Genomic DNA, 18126 nt, shown 5'->3' on the forward strand with positions numbered 1-18126 from the left:
GTGGACGAGTGGTTTTGAGAGTCAACTAGTTTACTCGTCTGTGAAGCCTCTAACAGACACTGATGCTGCAGTGTTACCATAAACATAAATAATGGTTGAGACTCTCCTCCTCTATGGGATCTATGCAGTCTATATGGACCATGTGCAGTGTTATTTTATTGTATGTAGCCTACTACATGAGTGGAATGGAGCCCAACCTCAAGGTGATTTTGTTCTGTGCAGTTTAAATTGCATGTTAATGTTTACAAATGAAAATGGAAATAATAATTGAACATGGGCAGTATTGCTCGCTGCCCTGTGACTAATTAGGCATAGCAGGATTTGTAGCTCAAGTCAAATGTCAGCACGCTACCATACTCACGGTGATGAGCATGGTTGCTAATCTTAGTGTTCAGCAGGAGGAAGGTTAACAGATCACTGTTAATGAGGGACACATTCGTTTAAGAATGTAAATGCAACCCAAACAAATGTCAACCTCATTGTGGCCCTAGAATCTCCTCAGTGGACAGTGAAGTTAAAATTCAATCACTGTTGCACTTTTTTCCCAAAACTGAGTTTTTCAGAAGAAGAATTACACAGTAGTCAGATACAAGTCGCATTTGCAATATCCACATATTTTATTTTGAGCAGAGCGCTGAATCTGATTCAACCTACTCAACCCCCCAAAATACTGTCTATAATTCTATAAACAGAAGCTGGTTAAATGAAACAAGATGCAGCAAAGAGGGAAATCCACACAACGCAACATGTCAACATGACTGTCCATGAACATAAAGACAGGGTATTGGCTCAAAAAGGTTTTTTTTGATGTGACTGAATGACACATGTACATTGGACATTCCAATGTAATATCCAAGTGCTTAAAAAACAGGTCAACAGAACTTGGTTGATCTGTTTTTTAGCACTTATATATATACCATGACCTGGATGGTCGAGAATCTTCACAGACATATGCCAATGTTAAAAATGCTGTATTTTGTTTTATATCGGATGGCACTATAAACCCTGGAATGTAATGCTTTTATTGTGAAATGTTTATTTATTTCAACTACACAGGCACTAATCAAATTCTGCTACGTCACTGAGAGTAACACACATTAATTTCACAATAAAAGCATAACAGGGCTGTCTTGTGTTTTACATTTGATTGCATTATTGATATGAATAGTGGAGTCATAATAAAAGCATCATATTCCATGGTTTATATTGCTGTCCTACATTTTATTCTGGAAGGCAAAAAATGCTGAGCAGCTTATCCCAAGGCACACAGTAAATCCTCATCTGCCTTAATGTCTTCCATGATGTATTCTCTAATGAGTATCAGTGTTAATATAGTCATAAATATTAAAGTACATCCCATTTAAATCTTTAATGTTAATCCATAGTCCAGGTTCATGCTTGTATTCTGGGATTTCAAGGATACTTAGATGAGCATACTTTACAGTATTGTATAACTCACCAGTGAAAAGGTTATGAAGACACTATCTGTGATGGTTTTTTCTTTAGATTTTGTGTCATTGCAAACAATAATAGAGAACTAAACAATGTTTGTGATGAGATATTCTTTCCTTCGTGAAGTTTCAGCAAACTGTGAGGATCCTGTTAGTGATAACACTCAGATCTGATCTACGGTTTAAAGAATCGTGAAATCCCGGCTGGTTGCTACTGATTTTGAACGCAGGACACGCTGTGAACTCACAGCAGGGGAGGACATCTTTGTTTTTAACAGCCTCACGCAACCAGTCAAACTGATTCTATACAGAAGATTTCACTCTCACTTATTACTTTTGTTTGTGAGATAGCACGAATAGACAGCTTTTGTTGAAGTTGCACTTTTTTTTCCATTTATTTATTTATTAATTAAGAGTTCACATGGCCTGTCGGATCTTTTCCAGACTCTTCTCAATGTTGTCAATGACCTCCACTGCAGCCTGTGGGATCCTGGTTCCTGGACCAAAGATGGCGCTCACACCGCTCTGGTACAAAGATTCATAGTCCTGCACACACACACAGATTAACACACACACACACACAGACACATATACACACACAAGAGGAACACAGTTTAGACTGAGGCTGCATTTTAGACTACATTTTAGTTTGAGAATGCACCTCCTATCACATGATAGGATAATGAGATGAAACACTTGCAAAGACAGACATCGGTTTAGCTTGAAAGAGCCATACTCAAGCAAAAAGGACTTAATATATAGAAAGATTGATGGGCACAGTCCCAATGAGATAATGCTGTTGATTACTCTAAAGATTATTTGATCATAATTAGCCCCAGAAGAAATGGGATGAAGTATGTTTGACAGAGAATCACTAAGAATGAAAGGAGCAGGATGACAAGAAATGAATCTGCATGGCGTGAATCAAGGCATCCTGTAGTGTGATAATAATACGGATAAGGGCAGCCCCTCATCACAAGGTGAGGGTAATCTGTCCACATTACACAAGAAGACTTTTCATATGCTATCTGTATGATTATCTCACACGATGTGTTCCAATGGCACAGAGGAGGCCGGTGGCCATGCTGGAGGCTATGTAGAAAGAGTGTACATGAGAGAGCTGAGGGGGAATTCATTTATTTATAAAGATAATGAACATGATGCTGTTTAAGTATCTGCAACCTCTCCAGTGACACCAACTACACAAGGAAAAGCATCCACATAAAATTGAGGTTGGATATTTCTCAATATTCATATATATATTTATATTTATATATATCCATATAAACATGAGCTTGTTTTCCACTTTGGCCATTCTCTAATGGATGGGTAATGATTTTCACCTGCTTCTGAAAGGCATAGCTAAAGGTGCACAGTGTGGTAGCATTAGCAACATGACTACCAGGTCAGAAATGTGGAATTTTTTTATATCACATTGACACCAAGGACCTGCGCAGCCTTTCCAAAGAAAATCCTCCAGATGTGCTTCATTTACTGAGATAAAAAATGCTGCACACACTGAGAATATTTGAAAAGCATCAAGCCGAGCCTCACATGTGCTTTTCAGACACAGATGATATTTGTGGCTGTAACTGTGTCCACACCAGCTGTGAAAGTCAAGTAGGCTGGCTCTATCAGTTAACACGGCTAATTTAAAGACTCCCACTGTTATTTACTCCAATGTCATGTGTCAACACAAAGAGCCCAGTTATCTCCACTTTGGTTCCACACACGATGGTGATCTTGTTGATAGCGCAGCAGCTTCAGTGTGTTCTAAACACGACCCTGTTGCCTCGCTGAAAACAAGGCGGTGGATCAGAGGAAGTAAGCTCCGTTGTGCGATTCACAAATGCGTGCAGACACCAAGAAAGCTGGAGCAGCAGTGGAGTTCCACCAAAATGGAAGAATTTTGCCAGGACTTTACCTTTGTCTCTGATAAGTAAAATAATATCACCGTGTCAGCGTTATTCCAGCTGCTCAATATTATGAAAATGAGAAACATCCTGTCTGAAATACTAGTCCAGGCATTTGTTACCTCTGGATTGATCTACTCTTATTCCTTATCATTACAATATTCCAACCAATAACTCAAAGAATTACAGAGTGCTGACAGGAACAAGAAAAGAAGATCATATCTCTCATGGGCTCCATGGGGAAAAAACTAGCATTACGCCTAGGGTTGCAGCAGTGTTTAGTGTCGCACTTTGTTTAGGAACATACAGATTTCATAACTTGCCCACCGGCCACACTGTCTTTGTCGCATTGTTATCTATCAGTGGTAGTGCACATGTCCCAACTTATGACGCTGCAGTTATAACGTGAAAGTGTGTCAAATCACAGAGTAACAGCGTCTTATCACATGATGAGAGGACGATGATGAGGATTTGGAGTTAAAAAAAACATTTGATATTTTGGTCAGTGTAAGAACCAGACAGACATTTTTGTCTGATGTCCAAGTCTGATGCACTTAATGTAAAAATTATTATTATTTAACTTTTGTCTCTTTCTTTTCTCTTTCAGTTATTCTGTCCACTGTAGTTTCTGTATGTCTGTCTGTACTTTATATCTTTAAACTATGTTAGAAAGAAAATGATCTTTATTATGATTAACAGTACTGTTACTACTACTACAAATAATAGAAGGTGCTGATATTATGGGTATTGCTATTATTACTGTCTTTATAACAACCAGTCTGACAGTGCTTAAATGCCACAGTGTAAACAGCTGCTCCTGTCCCTTTCTTCTCTCTGCCCCTCCACTCTATTCTAAGACCTTACTGTGTAAAGTGCCTTGAGATAATGTATGTTGTGACATGGAGCTATAAGAAATTTAATTAAATTGAATTGGATTTAGCTACACACTGAATTATGAGTCATTAAGTTTCCATAGACAGTCTGAATACAGTCTCTGGTGTACTGTAAGCTTGTACTGATGTGGATATTGTTGTTGTGTAAGTTGTTTTTTTTACTTTTGAAAGTATTAATTTTGAAAAATAAACATGAAACTCAGAGTTTACCTGTGGGGGGATGACACCTCCGCAGATGACGAGGATGTCTGGCCTGTTGAGCTTCCGTAGTTCCTTGATGAGCTCCGGGACCAGCGTCTTGTGTCCTGCGGCGAGTGTGCTCACCCCGACGCAGTGAACGTCTGCATCGACCGCCTGCTGTGCCACCTCCATGGGAGTCTGTGCACCACAAACACAGGGGTAGAAAAAAGAGAATAGGAAACAGAATAAGATGTAATGAAGGTCTTTCAACAAAAACTTCACTATCATCTTTATTTACACGCTCCTTTTTTTCTATATTAATGTAGTCTATACTGTATATAACAATAACTATGTGTTCAGCTTATGAAGCAGATTTAAAAAACATCTACTTCATGACTTGCATGCTGCAGTAACATTGATAACTTATGAGTCGCTTGCAAAATAAGTAAAAAAGTGTCTTTGAGTATCTTCAACGCTCAGATATTTCAGATTTAGAAAAAAACCTGTTTAACACAATTTTCTCCTCAATCAAGAAAACAATACATCACAAGCAACATCGCTGATGCCAAACTTGACCTTTAAAGTTGTGCACACTTGGAATCGATTTTCAAAATCTTCAAGGAGTACCACATGATGGTCCATAAAGAGACAGGAGTAATCCTAACCTATAAAGTAAAGCACTGTTCCCAAGGCACTCGTTTTGTGAGCACTGTTGAAAGTGACGACAGTAACATGCAAATGCATTATGTAAGATATATCATTATGTATTTACTCACTGCCAGAGGCTGCACTTAACACTGAGTCATGTGACAAATTAGCCCAGAAACTGTGAAGTGTGGAGCTCACAGATACATTCGGTTCAGGGAGTCATGAGGATGTAACACATTAAATGTATGTAACTATATAATATCTAGCATCAGACTGTGAAGTTGGCCTTGTTATATGTGCAGCAAGCACTGCCCTTCAGCATTTCCTCACCCCCAATATAAATCTGAAAATCAACCACAGTTTTGGTTTATATTTTGCAGTGGCCAGTTCTCACAAAGAATGCAGGTTTATTCTTCATCAGAAATTGCACCCAATCCCATTATTTACATTTGTAAATGTTTCTCTAGAAAATCAAACTTTCAAAGAAATTATTTTTTGCCTTGCAGTTACACCCCTTTTCAGTAGGTGGTGCAGTCGCCCCCTCAAGGAGCATGGCTCTGTGCTAGGCTAGCTCCGTAACCCCCACATCTGGCTTGCTAATACTATGAAAAGTTCACATAACGTCTTGTTTTTCATTTCACGTGGGTGAGCAGAGCTGCCCTTCTAGAGAGAGCAGGGTCGCCTTTTTCTCTGTGTGTCGTGCACTTCACTGTTGAATATTTTACAAACGAAAATAGAAAATACAAATATTTGCAAACCTTCCTGTAACTTACCAAAAAGCACTTTAGTGTTTCTTTTGACCAAATCCATTAATTTGTTCTCACAAGATTTTTATTGTTATTGCAGGACTGGAAGATGCACAACTTCATGGTGTAGTGTACATAGCCCTTCTTTGATTCAAGGAAATACAGTAGTCAAAACAAATAGCAGCTCAACAGCAGGCCTGCAGCAGACACACTCCCTGTGTGAACAACAGATTTGCACAAGATAATGCAGATCAGCGACGCAGCCGTCACGTGCTGCACGCACGCACACACCCAAACCTTACCTGAAACAGCGGGCCAATATCCACGTCAAAGCCCAGGTCTGCGAACCCTGTGGCAATCACTTTGGCTCCTCTGTCGTGACCATCCTGTCCCATCTTTGCCACCAGCAGTCGAGGGTTCCTGCCCTCGTGTTTATTAAAATCTGAAACTCTTTAAGATTTGAGAGAGAAAAAACTAACTTTTAATGTGGCTGAAATACAAAGAACAATCTACCATGATGATTCAGATGCTGTTTATTTTTTGTTCTACCTATTGTTGGCCCGGGTGATCTCTTCATGCTCCCCAAACTCGCTGCGGTAAGCCCCGCTCACCATCCTGGTGCTCGCCTTGTGTTCACCAAACACTTTCTTCATGGCGTCAGTAATTTCACCAACAGAGCATCTGCAGAGAGGAGCAGACAGCGTCTTCCTCAATACATTTTTATCACTCCAATGACAAATAATGCGGTGCAACCAACTCATTTTATCTGTACATCAAACGCACCTTCCTGTATCTGAAGGTTCACCAGTCTGATCTACCACAACTGTTGCAGTGGAGTAATAAAACAGCAACAACCAAGTAGCTTAAGTATAATTTGTAAATGAAAGGTGAAAATTACAAATTTTGGGTAATATGAAAGTATACAGCATTATTATATTGAGATGGATTCAAGGTCTAACAGCCTTAAACCGGCATTGTAGATGTAATGTGAAGTTATCTTGTGCTATGCTACTGCCTACCACCTGAGAACCTACACGCTGTGATCTGCATATGCAGTCTGAGACACAGTGTCTCTCTCTCTCTCTCTCTCTGAGAGCATGTAGAAACAAATCCTTATGGCTTGCAGCACCCTCTCTCTCTCACATTGTCTGTCCATGATTGGAATCAAGTTTGAAACTAAATTGTAATTTACAATCATAAAAAAATGAAAAGCATGCAGATGTGTAGAAACTAAAGCAGAGTAAATTGAGTTTTACGGGTCCATCTACATCCAAACCCTCACCTGTGGTCACAAGCTCTTGGTAGAGAACCGAAAATATGAGGTTGTGAATACAAGCGACCAAATTTATTTTTCTCCTTCGCTGGCTCGCATTAGTCTAAAGATAGTGCAACAAAAAATTATATTCACTCATTCTCTACTACCACTATGCAGATGGAGGGGTGGGTGAAGTGTTGGAGTCCATAAAACACTCTTGGAGTTTCAGGGGTAAACAGCGTTGCAGTGAGTACTTCTTCAAACGTAAAAAAGATCAGAAAAAAACCATCAAATGCCTCCATACTGCTCCTGCGGTGTCATCCAAGTGTCCCTAAGGCCAGCATTGTTGTGTTTTGTGGACTCAAACACTTCACCCACCCCTCCATCAGCATAGTGGGGAGTAGATGCATTTTCAATTTTGCGTGAACTACAGCTTTAAGGATAGAGTGAAGAGCTCAGATATCCGCAGAGTTCACACTACAAACACTGCTCCTTCATGTCGAAAGGGCAAAGTTGAGGTGGTCTTGATATCAGGAGGCATGCCCAACTGGGAGGAGACCCCGTGGTAGACACTACATATCCCATCAGGCCTGAGGGCCTACAGATCCCCTGGGAAGATCTGTACAACATGGCTAGATATAGAGACATCTGGGCTATCCTACTTGGAGGGCTTCCTCTGCGATCCCAGCCCAGATAAGTAGAAGACATGGGTGAAAGAATGGATGGATAATTTTATACAATATAAAAAAATATCTGTGAGCACCTCTCTGACCATCGTCGATCACGGATGTGTTTGAAACATTACCATAAGCCATGCATTTAGCCCTCTTGATATAGCCCGGTTGATTATGGAGCTGCCTCAGTTATGGATAATTATTGACCACAAACATACTGGTAAAAGTTCACTATGAACAGAGGAGCTTTTAAGAAAAATACCACAATGATCATGCTACTGACGAATGAATGCATGCAAGACAAGATCACAGAGGATGCTACAAGAGGAGACATTATTTCACATCAGACATAAGGCAGGAAACTTACAAAACATTATCACAAGTACTTCTGGTATCTGAGGCCAAATCCATGCAAAGCACAAAGTGGTCTTTGTAATTTGAGAGTATCGTGTCTGTAGGAAGTCTGACCTGGCTCGAGCTGCCTCCACAGCCAGGCCTAAAAGGTTGCCCTCTCTGGTTCGGGCGCACTCCTCGATGGCTGCCAGGCACCTCATTGCTGCCTCAGGGTCACGACTTTCCCTCACCTACAACAAGACATAAAAATGGCATTAAAAATTTTATGGAATTCCCTAGATACAGAGTACATGTCTATGTCAAACTTTTTTACACACGTTTTTACTGTTTAACCTTGAGTCCTGAATTACATCAAATAGGTTACAGACTTTCCTCGTAGCGGATATTTGGTTATTAGTTGCACAAATTCCTTCCTGCTGTTGATGATACTGATATTGAGACATTTAAAAATCATGCCATAAATACTAGAAATGTAGTTGGTGACAAAAATTCAGCCTTGAAAGTTCAGCTATCACATCTGCACCACGCATACAGGCCCCAAGTACCGTGTGTATGCTTCAAACTACAGACTTAACAATGCAGAAAATGTTTATTCATACAAAATGTTTATGTTCGTTTTCTAAATTCATGTTTTAATTTTGCAGTGCCTATTCTAAACATTCCTGTGTATCACATATCTAAAACGTAGCAAATTCAACACTGCACTTCTGTGAGGCCTTAACACATAATTCACATGTGCAATGACAAGAAAGTCAAATCTAATCTAATTAGTTATATTTGTTGTGGATAGATGTACAGTTGTTATATATCGGCCAATATATCAATATGTGAAGTTTTTTACTTCTCAACATTGGTATGTTGCCTATCCCCACATCTTGTGAGTCCAGTTGTACAGTCATGTCCTCAACAACACTTCCTTGTCTTTCCCCAAATGTAATCAAATTTTCATGCACATTGACCTTTCAACAAAGGACAAGTGAACCCAAGATACTAAAGCATCCAATGACAGCAGGAACGGAAGTGCTCTCCTGTCAGTTCCAATACCGTATGCTTGATGGCTTCCAGTGAGGTCAGTTCACGTTAACGTTGTATGTATTTACAAAGCTTGATTTTTACAGGGGGGACCATCAAATACGCCACGTAAAAAGAGTTGACCCAGTGTGATTCTTGCTGAAACTACAATCACATACATGCAACTTGTGCCTGCTAGCCCATATGTCTTAGCCCTCCAACTTCACTTTGTAAAATTAAGTTATGGTGCCGCAATGGCTGACTACTGCACTTCTGACTTTTCCCCTTTAGTCAGATGGAGATAAGAATTATAATAAGGTAAGAGGGTATAAGAGGGTGTGTGGATAAATAGAGGCAGGAAATATAGATACAATATACACCAAAATGACTTAAGCAATTTTTTTCAATATTCTGTTGTTCTTTCTGTCTGTTCATTAAAAAAATACACTTATCATTTAGATTTTATTGCTTTAGCTAGAAGTCAATTAGGAAAGATCACTGACCTTTTTCAGTTTATCAATCTGCTTCTGACGTACAATACTGTTATCTATGGCGAGCACCTCGACACTCTCCTCTTTCTCCAGACGATACTTGTTCACACCGACAATGACTTCTGATCCTAAAAAGGAAGGGACAAAAAAAGGAATATAAGTAAATGAATGAAGAATAAAGCCAAAAACACCATAGTCAACATCCGGACCACAAGCATACATTTGTCAGCAACGTATCAGGATTGTTAGAGAGAAAAAAGAAAGAAAGAAAACATCTTTAATAAATCAGGTAAGATTTAACCTGAACGCATCACATAACAGTTATCAACAAGTGAATGAGAAACATTAAACACAGCGTAGCCTCTGATTTTCTCACAGATTATCCCTTCTTCTCCTTTAATTCAGTTCTCACCTACATGCTTCAGTAATCCCTTACACACTTCACCTTTCATTCAACTTATCCCCACTGGATATTAACTTGATAGTACACAAGATAACATACAAATAGGTTTAATTCTTGATGTTTTTACCACTGATTGTTTTTGTTATACTATATAATTTAGTAAATGAATGAATACTAATAATTTTAAAATCGTAATTTGTCGTAAATTTGGGTACTGAAAACAAAAAAGCAGACTGGTGCTTTTAATTCTCTATGTTCCCAGAGCAGTGTCACAAATTGCAACCGATATGGAAGGGCTGAAAAAAGTTCAAGGGCCATCTGAAGAAAAAAACACTGCCAGCAGCAAAGACGTCACAGCCAGCATGAATCAGAAAGCCAATGAATAACAATAAGAGCAGGTGTCAGGGGGATTAGGGAGGAGAGCTTGCCTATGTCTCAAGGTTCTGCTCAGCTCCATTGCAATTATTTGTGGCTTGAGGGGTCATTGTAAAGTAAACAAAATGTCTCCTCACACAAAGAAAAGAATACACAAACTCAGCTGGAGTCAAGCTGTGATACGATCTGTATCGTAGCTTTACAATACCGGCTATCAGTTTTTCAAATCATGGGTTCTAACATCATGGGTTCTAACAAGGCACATGTTTAGGATTAGTGCACTTACAATAGGATTAAATATAAATACTTTTGCAGAAAATCTGATCAGAATCTTAGTAGTCACATCTCCAAACTAAACATCATGATCATTTCATACTCAAATCAGAGCACGACTAGTAAATAATGGACAAAAGTGAATATTTAAATGTATTATATTTTTACTTCAGAAAGGAACTTTCTCGTTTCTTTAAAGGTTTAATCCACTCTAATTATTTTAGGTAACGAGGATTTACTGTTTCTCCCTAGTTTGAAAGTTAAGACGATACAGTGTATTAGGAAGTTTTAAAAACTAAGAGGTTTCAAAAGGTAGGAACCAGCTGCCATATAGCTTGTGAAGATCTTCTCAGGACAAAAAAATTACTTTGTGAAAATGTGAAATGTTTAAGTCCTCAAAAGCAGGACTCTCAGGCTGTGTTGCAGTTTCTTTAAAAAAATATATTCAGGCAAGATTTGGACAATAAATTCAACCTTTCACTCCGACCTTTTTGAGAATTGTGACCATTTTATATTAATTACAGAAATGTCCCATTCAGGTCTGGGTTAAGATATGATGTAGAAACGATTAGGTACTTAAAGCAGAGGTGCAGGACATATACATGGATGTGTATCTGAGTGGTACCTGAGTCAATGCGGGCCTGTCTACGTGCTGCACATTCTTCAATACGAAGTTTTGGAATGCCCTCTGCCACAGCTCTGGCCATGCCTCCCATCTCTTCAATTTCTTTAATGAACTGTACAAATGAAAACACAGGTTGTGAATGAGTCTTTATGATGATGGATTAATTATATGGTGACTTCATGTATAGTTCTAAAACAATATTTGAACATGAGCATTTGGCATGAGTAATTTTAGGGTTGAAAAACCCTGATATCCTTAATTTCAGAGAAAGCCAAAGCAGTTGACAAACCGCCATGGCTGTGTTGTACACGTCATCAGTGAGGGACTCCATCATGTGCGAGCCCCCCCAGGGATCTGCCACTTTGGGAATGCCTGACTCTTCCTGGATGATGATTTGGGTGTTCCTTGCAATACGAGCGCTCTTCACCGTGGGCAGGCCCAGAGCTTCATCAAATGAGTTGGTGTGGAGTGACTGGGTGCCCCCGAACACAGCCGCCATCGCTTCAATCACCGTTCGGACCACATTGTTGTATGGATCCTAGGAAAGGAGCCACAGAAGAAAATTGAAACTGCTGTCCATTCAGTTTGACTTAAACACTTTGGTAATATTCCTATATGACCATGACTTTTATTTACTTGTTCGGTCAGGGACCAGCCTGATGTCTGGCAGTGTGTGCGGAGGAGAAGAGACTTTGCGACTTTGGGCTGGAAGTTGTCATTAATGAGCTTGGCCCACAATCTCCTGGCTGCCCTCATTTTGGCAATTTCCATGTAGAAATTCATCCCAATGCCCCAGAAGAACGACAGTCTGAAAGCACACACAGTTTATATTAAAAAAGAGAAATGTAATCAGTTAATAAAATGGACAGATAAATCGTAAGTCAAAATACAAGTCAGTGCAGTAAAGCCTTTTTCAGACCTTAATAACTATTAATTATGATATCTGCAGAATTGCCTTTCACACATGAAAAACAACACACAGCAGGAGATTCTTTGCTCAGATGCATTCACAACAACAAGGAAACCTCCAGACCGCTCAGGCGAGGGGTGGATGTAACGTACAAATTCTGCAGAACATCTATGCTGGCATCAGCCTTATCACCTAAATCTCTCTTTACATGTTGGTGTCTTCTATGTGTACAGCACTGCTTTTTCATCCTGAGATATTTGTATTCTGTTTGCTTTTTTATAGTTTTGCCTCATTCAAGTCATAGAAAGATCGTCAACATGCACACTCACTCGCAGTGAATCCCTCAGAGGACATCCTGTTTGAATGTGTACATCCATAAATTAATATTTCCTATAGTGACGTTTTCAATTATGTTGTTTGCTCAACTGATCTACCTAGAACCGAAAAAGACACCCAGTTTTCAAAGATATATGACAAAGAGAACCTGTAAATCCCACAAATATGAGAGGAAGGCAGCAGATATTGCTCAGCATGGCGTCTTTACCTTGGTTTGAAAAACATCTGAATCAATTAATTGATTTTCCAGTTTCAGCTCTAGAATAAATATTGCTAATCAGACAAGCATGTGCCTTTCTTTTGTAAAGAAATCACACAAACCACACTGCAGAAAATATTTGCTTTGCTCCTATGACAGTACACTGAAAGCCCACCACTGTGGCACCCTGAAAATGTCATAATATAATGACAGTGAGGTCAATTATCCAGTCTGTGCGTGTGAACTCAAGCGTAAGTCCAGGTCCTGAGTCTGACAATTGGCTGGAGCAGGACATGGAAGCGAAGTGTCCACACTTCGCTTCCATTTCTCACAAAAAAACGACATCTTTGTATTGACTGAGGGTGACCTGTGTGAGAAATCATTATGGGGAGTAAAGGTCAAGCCCTCGTAACCCTGCAGTTGTCAAGGTAATTGAACAGCACTGAGGAGGTAATGGAAATAGAAGACTTATTATTTTAAATGAACAGAGATAAAGTAAAGCCAAGGAGAATCACATATAGAGGAAGCATTTTGACTCCAAGATTATGATTCACAATTTTGTTTCTAAAGAATTGAGTAGTAAAGGATGGTAGTTGTTGGACAGTGTCTCATTAACAGTGGGTGTTTTTTATGTTTTGTGTTGACTGGAGATATGATGAACCTTGAGTTTCTGCTCCAATGAATCTTACATTTAGAATATTATTCAATTGATCTGGCCATAGTCATAAGTAACATATATGTCTATCAATTACGTCAATCAGAATCTTTTACCTTCACACATTAATTCATATTTTGTACCTTGGGGCAAACTCATCGATGGTTAATCCTGCTTTCAGACCAGTGCGGCAATACTCAAGGCCATTAGCAATGGTGTAGGCCACCTCAAGGATGGCATCAGCTCCAGCCTCCTGAAGATGGTATCCACTGATGGATATCGAATTGAACTTGGGCATGTGCTGTGAACATGGTTAAGTCAGAGAATCAACAAAAGTATAAAGTAATATGCAACATTAAAAACGTATTAAATAGTTTTCAAGTACTGTTTGATGAATGCACATGAACAGGTGATGGTTAGCAGGTTCATACCTTGGAGGTGTAAGCAAAGATGTCGGCAATGGCATCCATAGAGGGCTCCGGGGGGAATATGTAGGTGTTTCGCACCATGAACTCTTTCAAAATGTCATTTTGTATGGTGCCTGTCAATTTGGCTTTGGACACACCCTGCTCCTCTCCAGTCACGATAAACATTGCCAACACAGGGATAACCGCTCCATTCATTGTCATTGAAACAGACATCTTCTCAAGTGGGATTTCATCAAACAGCATCTTCATGTCCTCAACTGTATCTATGGCGACTCCGGCCATGCCGACATCTCCGTGGACGCGGGGGTTGTCTGAATCATAACCCCGGTGCGTCGGGAGGTCGAAGGCAACAGAAAGACCCTGCTGTCCGGCTGAAAACAGAGAACGAAAGGAATTGTGGGTTCGAGGTGGGAAAGGGAAGATGGGTGGGGTGAATGTGCATTACAGATGGGGTATAAAGAACAACTTCAAAATCATTGCTGACATGCAATAGCAGTCCTTAAGAATTATAACCACAAAATAAGTAATTTGTTAATAATCTGTGTATTGAGCAGCTTATGTTTGTCTTGTACCAATGACGAAAAAGCTTCTTGTCAGCACCACTTTAACAACACTATACTGTCGTTCTCACAGTCTCTTGTTAATGTTTTAATAAGCTGACAAGAAATGTTCTAATTAGAACTAAAGGAAAGCAGATGTCTAAATTGCTGCTCACCTCTCGAGATACTCTTAATCGAGGTTCTGCTAATGCACAGGAAGTATGTAATTATGTGACATTGCTACAGTAGTTTTTTGTCTCTAATTTATCTAGTTGTAAAATCTTTTATGTAATCGAAATGTAGCCTCTTACATAATAAAACATCATAATAGTTCAATTTATCTAAAGTGTGAATTGGGAAAAACTGTCCCTCAAAATTGTACTTGTGCAGTCAGTGTATGTGAATCATGTGATACCAGGAGAGGCATGTGATTAAGTGTAGTGTTCTGATGTGTAAAAAATTGTGTCTAAGAAAACACAAATGCTGGTATTGTGGGAAAATGAGGACATCAATGCACAAAGGTTTGAATCTATAGTGTTCAAGCTAAAAATTGAAATGTAAATAACAAATCTACCTTTAATGTTATCTTTATAAAACTTGTTGCTCTCCTCCACGGTGCTAAATCCAGCATACTGCCTGATTGTCCATGGTCTGTGGGTGTACATGGTGGGATATGGCCCTCTAGTATAGGGAAAAACTCCAGGCAATTCTTCAGCACCACCAGCTGCGTCTGCTCTGGTGTACACAGGCTTGATGTTGATTCCCTCTGGCGTGCGCCAGATCAGATCATCTGGGTTCTTCCCCTTGAGCTGTTTCTTGGCCAGAGCGGCCCATTCAGGATGAAGCTCAGTCTGGTCCTGCCAGGGCGTGGACGTGTGGATCAGAGAGCGGTGTGTGTGCGTGCAGACAGATGCTCTGACCAGGCGCCGGGCAGCCAGCGCTGCACATGCCCTCTGTGCAGTCAGCATGTTCACTGTTGGCTGGATCAGACACACATGGATCACCTGAGTAAGACATGAATGAACTGATATGAAGCATTGAAAGACTATTAGTTCTGTTAGCAAGTGAGTTTTTAGCCCAAGTAACCCTAAGCAAAAAACAAATCAATCAACTTTAAAATTTCGATCAGTCTTGTTTTAAATTTGATGACTTGGGTACTAAAGCACCTGCACCTCTTTTTTCAAAGTGTCCTATTAACAAGCATTTTTTCCGAAGGCTTCCCTATGGCCTTTATCATTTCAAAAAAAAAAAATTCCTTGATATTTTTATTGAAAATATGGCACAAGGGATACATATCAAAGACATTTAAACAGAGAAAGTCATCGTTAAGGCCTCTAGGAACAATGATGGTACATTTACAGGTACAGCAAGTCTAAATGCGTCCAGTGAAAAATATGCCATAGGTTCTACGTTTATTTGTTTTTTAACAGATATCTTTGAATTCTACAACAAATTAGTAACTGAGATCAGAAAAAAAAAAAAAAATAAAAATAAAATAATAGTAATAAAATAAAGAGTAAACTTAAAATAAAATTCAAATAAATATATAAAGAATAAATAAAAAAGGAAGAAGGGTGGGGTGGGGTTGGGCCCATCAATCAGGACACAGAGAAAGAAGAGAGTTTAAGAATGTTAAGAAAGATTGCCACTTGTTACTTATCATTTCACAATTTAACAATTTCATGTGGCTTGAATGTTCAGTGGGAGAAGTACAGGAACTTAAATTCACTTCTGGAGAAACTCTGTTATCCTAGATAGTATGATGCTTGTAAGATTCCATGTTTCAGCCTGTTTGAATATAGGTTCCTATAATTATGCTACAAAATGAAGTTGCAGTATTTTTTCCCTCTTCCTCTCTCTGCAGGTGTCTGCTGCTGCAGGATCCAGATCTGACACTACTCAACCATTAATAACACTTTGAATGTTATTTGTATTATTACCACTTCCAATATTATTATTAACTGGTGCACAGCTGCACCAAGAGCTTTTTCTCTCCACAGTCGTCAAGTGTTGGCTCGTTGTGGGAACTGTTGGGTTTCTCTATGTTGTCAGGTCTTGACCTCGACATGTAAAGTGTCTTGACATGCATGTTTTGATTTGTAAAAGTCAGATTGGAAAATAAAATTCCACTGAATTGATGGTGTTTACAACTCCGAGCATGTCTCCCTCTGAAGGTCTCTGCACGCCACTGTTTCTGCGTCAGGAATTCAGCCATCAATTCAGCATGAATATCATCAGAGCAGCTTTTCTTTCAGACATGTGTATGAGTGATTGTAATGTCAGCATCGGTTCCGAGCTCGCTGACACCCTCGTCAGTTTAATTTGGTGGGAAACTACTTGAATGTCCGACCACTACCTGTTACAGACTATTTAAAAATGTGAGAAAACAATAATCTACAGCAACAGTGGCCAACATCATTGCAGGACTCATGCACCATCTGTTACACTGTTTGTTTACACTGTTTGTTTACCCTGTGTATATTCTGTGTGCACTGTGTGTATTCAGCACACACTATATAAAATACTTCGATGTCTATTTTGTGACTGTCCTCCTTGCTGCAGCAGCACAGCACATTTCCCTGTGGTGCAACTAATAAAGAATACTGCTAACTCCCCTTATTTACATTGACAGTGCATTAGAGACTGCACAGTCACATCCTCAGCTTCACAGCCAGTGTGAACACAGTTGCAACAGGTTTGAACGTGGTTAACACAGCCAGCACAACAGATTACACGTAACATAATATACAATATAAAAGCAAAGACGTTAGCTCCTGATTAGCATTGAGGCGTTTCGACTAGCAAACAAAACCAACACACGCGTCATATTAGAGGTCACAAAAAGAGTTGGGTGGTTAAACCGCTGCCGGCTACTAACCTGGCTTTTCCAATGAGTTTAAAAAAAAGACACAATAAGTACAAATTAAATTTGCAACAACGTTAACTGAGCTGCTAAGCTAAGCACTTGTTAGCTAACCGGAGATGTAGCATCGCTACAGGCGTTAGCATGCGGAGACCAAGACCACAGCGGCTAACGTGAGCCACGGAGATGAAAAGTTTCCAGCACGTTTGTTTTTGTAAATGTTTCAGGGAAGTTTTCTGACCTTGTCCTGTGTTGTTCTCTCATAAGTTCACTAAAGGCGTGTGTCCGTCTGTCCAATGAGGTTTCACCACATTAACATTCGACCAATCGCGTGCGGCGAACTTCGACCTGCGACACCGGAAGTAGATATCAACACAAAGATTGTAGATTTAGTGGAGATAAGCAACGTGCGTTACTGTTTGTGTGAGTTTATATAATTATGCACAGTGACGTGACTTACATGATAAATACATATTGGTGCCTTTTATTACAAAAACATCATTTTGCATTAGTTTCCGTTCATATCAAGTAATTCACTCTGCCATTGTTCACCAGGCTGGTGTGCACAGATAACCTTCACCACAAGGAGGCGTTGTTCCCGTCAAACACTAAATCTCACGGCAGTCTATTCACCAGTCAGTAAGAATCAGCAACAGTCCCTTTAAATTCAATCAAGCTGCAACAAACTGCACACACTCATTGATATCATCCCCTAAATGTGGCTGTTTTTTTTAAAAAGATCAATGTCCATTAATTATTCTCAACGTAACTGATAAAAATGACAAAAAGATTCTAGATCTGCCCAATCAAAACTTCTCTCTTGGCCCACGTCCCATCCTTTCATCAGTCCTTTTAGTAGTTTTCATATAATTCTGCCGACAACAAAACAACAGATCAACTAGTA

The 18126-nt window shown here is 39.5% G+C and overlaps 1 protein-coding gene across 5 annotated transcripts; it reads right to left on the minus strand.

Annotated features, from left to right (window-relative positions):
• Window positions 1-593: 593 nt before the first annotated feature.
• Window positions 594-17596, minus strand: mmut (methylmalonyl CoA mutase). 5 transcript variants are annotated; one of them, XM_020107016.2, is made up of 13 exons: window positions 17464-17596; window positions 14934-15339; window positions 13824-14191; window positions 13536-13693; window positions 11929-12100; window positions 11582-11830; window positions 11293-11404; window positions 9629-9744; window positions 8229-8344; window positions 6381-6512; window positions 6134-6281; window positions 4468-4635; window positions 594-1997 (listed from the first exon to the last, which is right to left on the minus strand). In XM_020107016.2, exons 2-13 carry the CDS (start codon window positions 15325-15327, stop codon window positions 1869-1871), a joined length of 2262 nt encoding a protein of 753 aa, XP_019962575.2. In that variant the 5' UTR covers window positions 15328-15339; window positions 17464-17596; the 3' UTR covers window positions 594-1868. The 5 variants fall into 5 exon arrangements, with proteins under 5 accessions (XP_019962575.2, XP_019962571.2, XP_019962573.2 ...); XM_020107012.2 differs by having other exon boundaries at window positions 14934-15363; window positions 17464-17577; XM_020107014.2 differs by having other exon boundaries at window positions 14934-15363; window positions 17238-17508.
• Between the last annotated feature and the right edge of the window lie 530 nt (window positions 17597-18126).

The sequence above is a fragment of the Paralichthys olivaceus genome, chromosome 19, assembly GCF_024713975.1.
Source record: "Paralichthys olivaceus isolate ysfri-2021 chromosome 19, ASM2471397v2, whole genome shotgun sequence".
Classification (NCBI taxonomy): Eukaryota; Metazoa; Chordata; class Actinopteri; order Pleuronectiformes; family Paralichthyidae; genus Paralichthys; species Paralichthys olivaceus.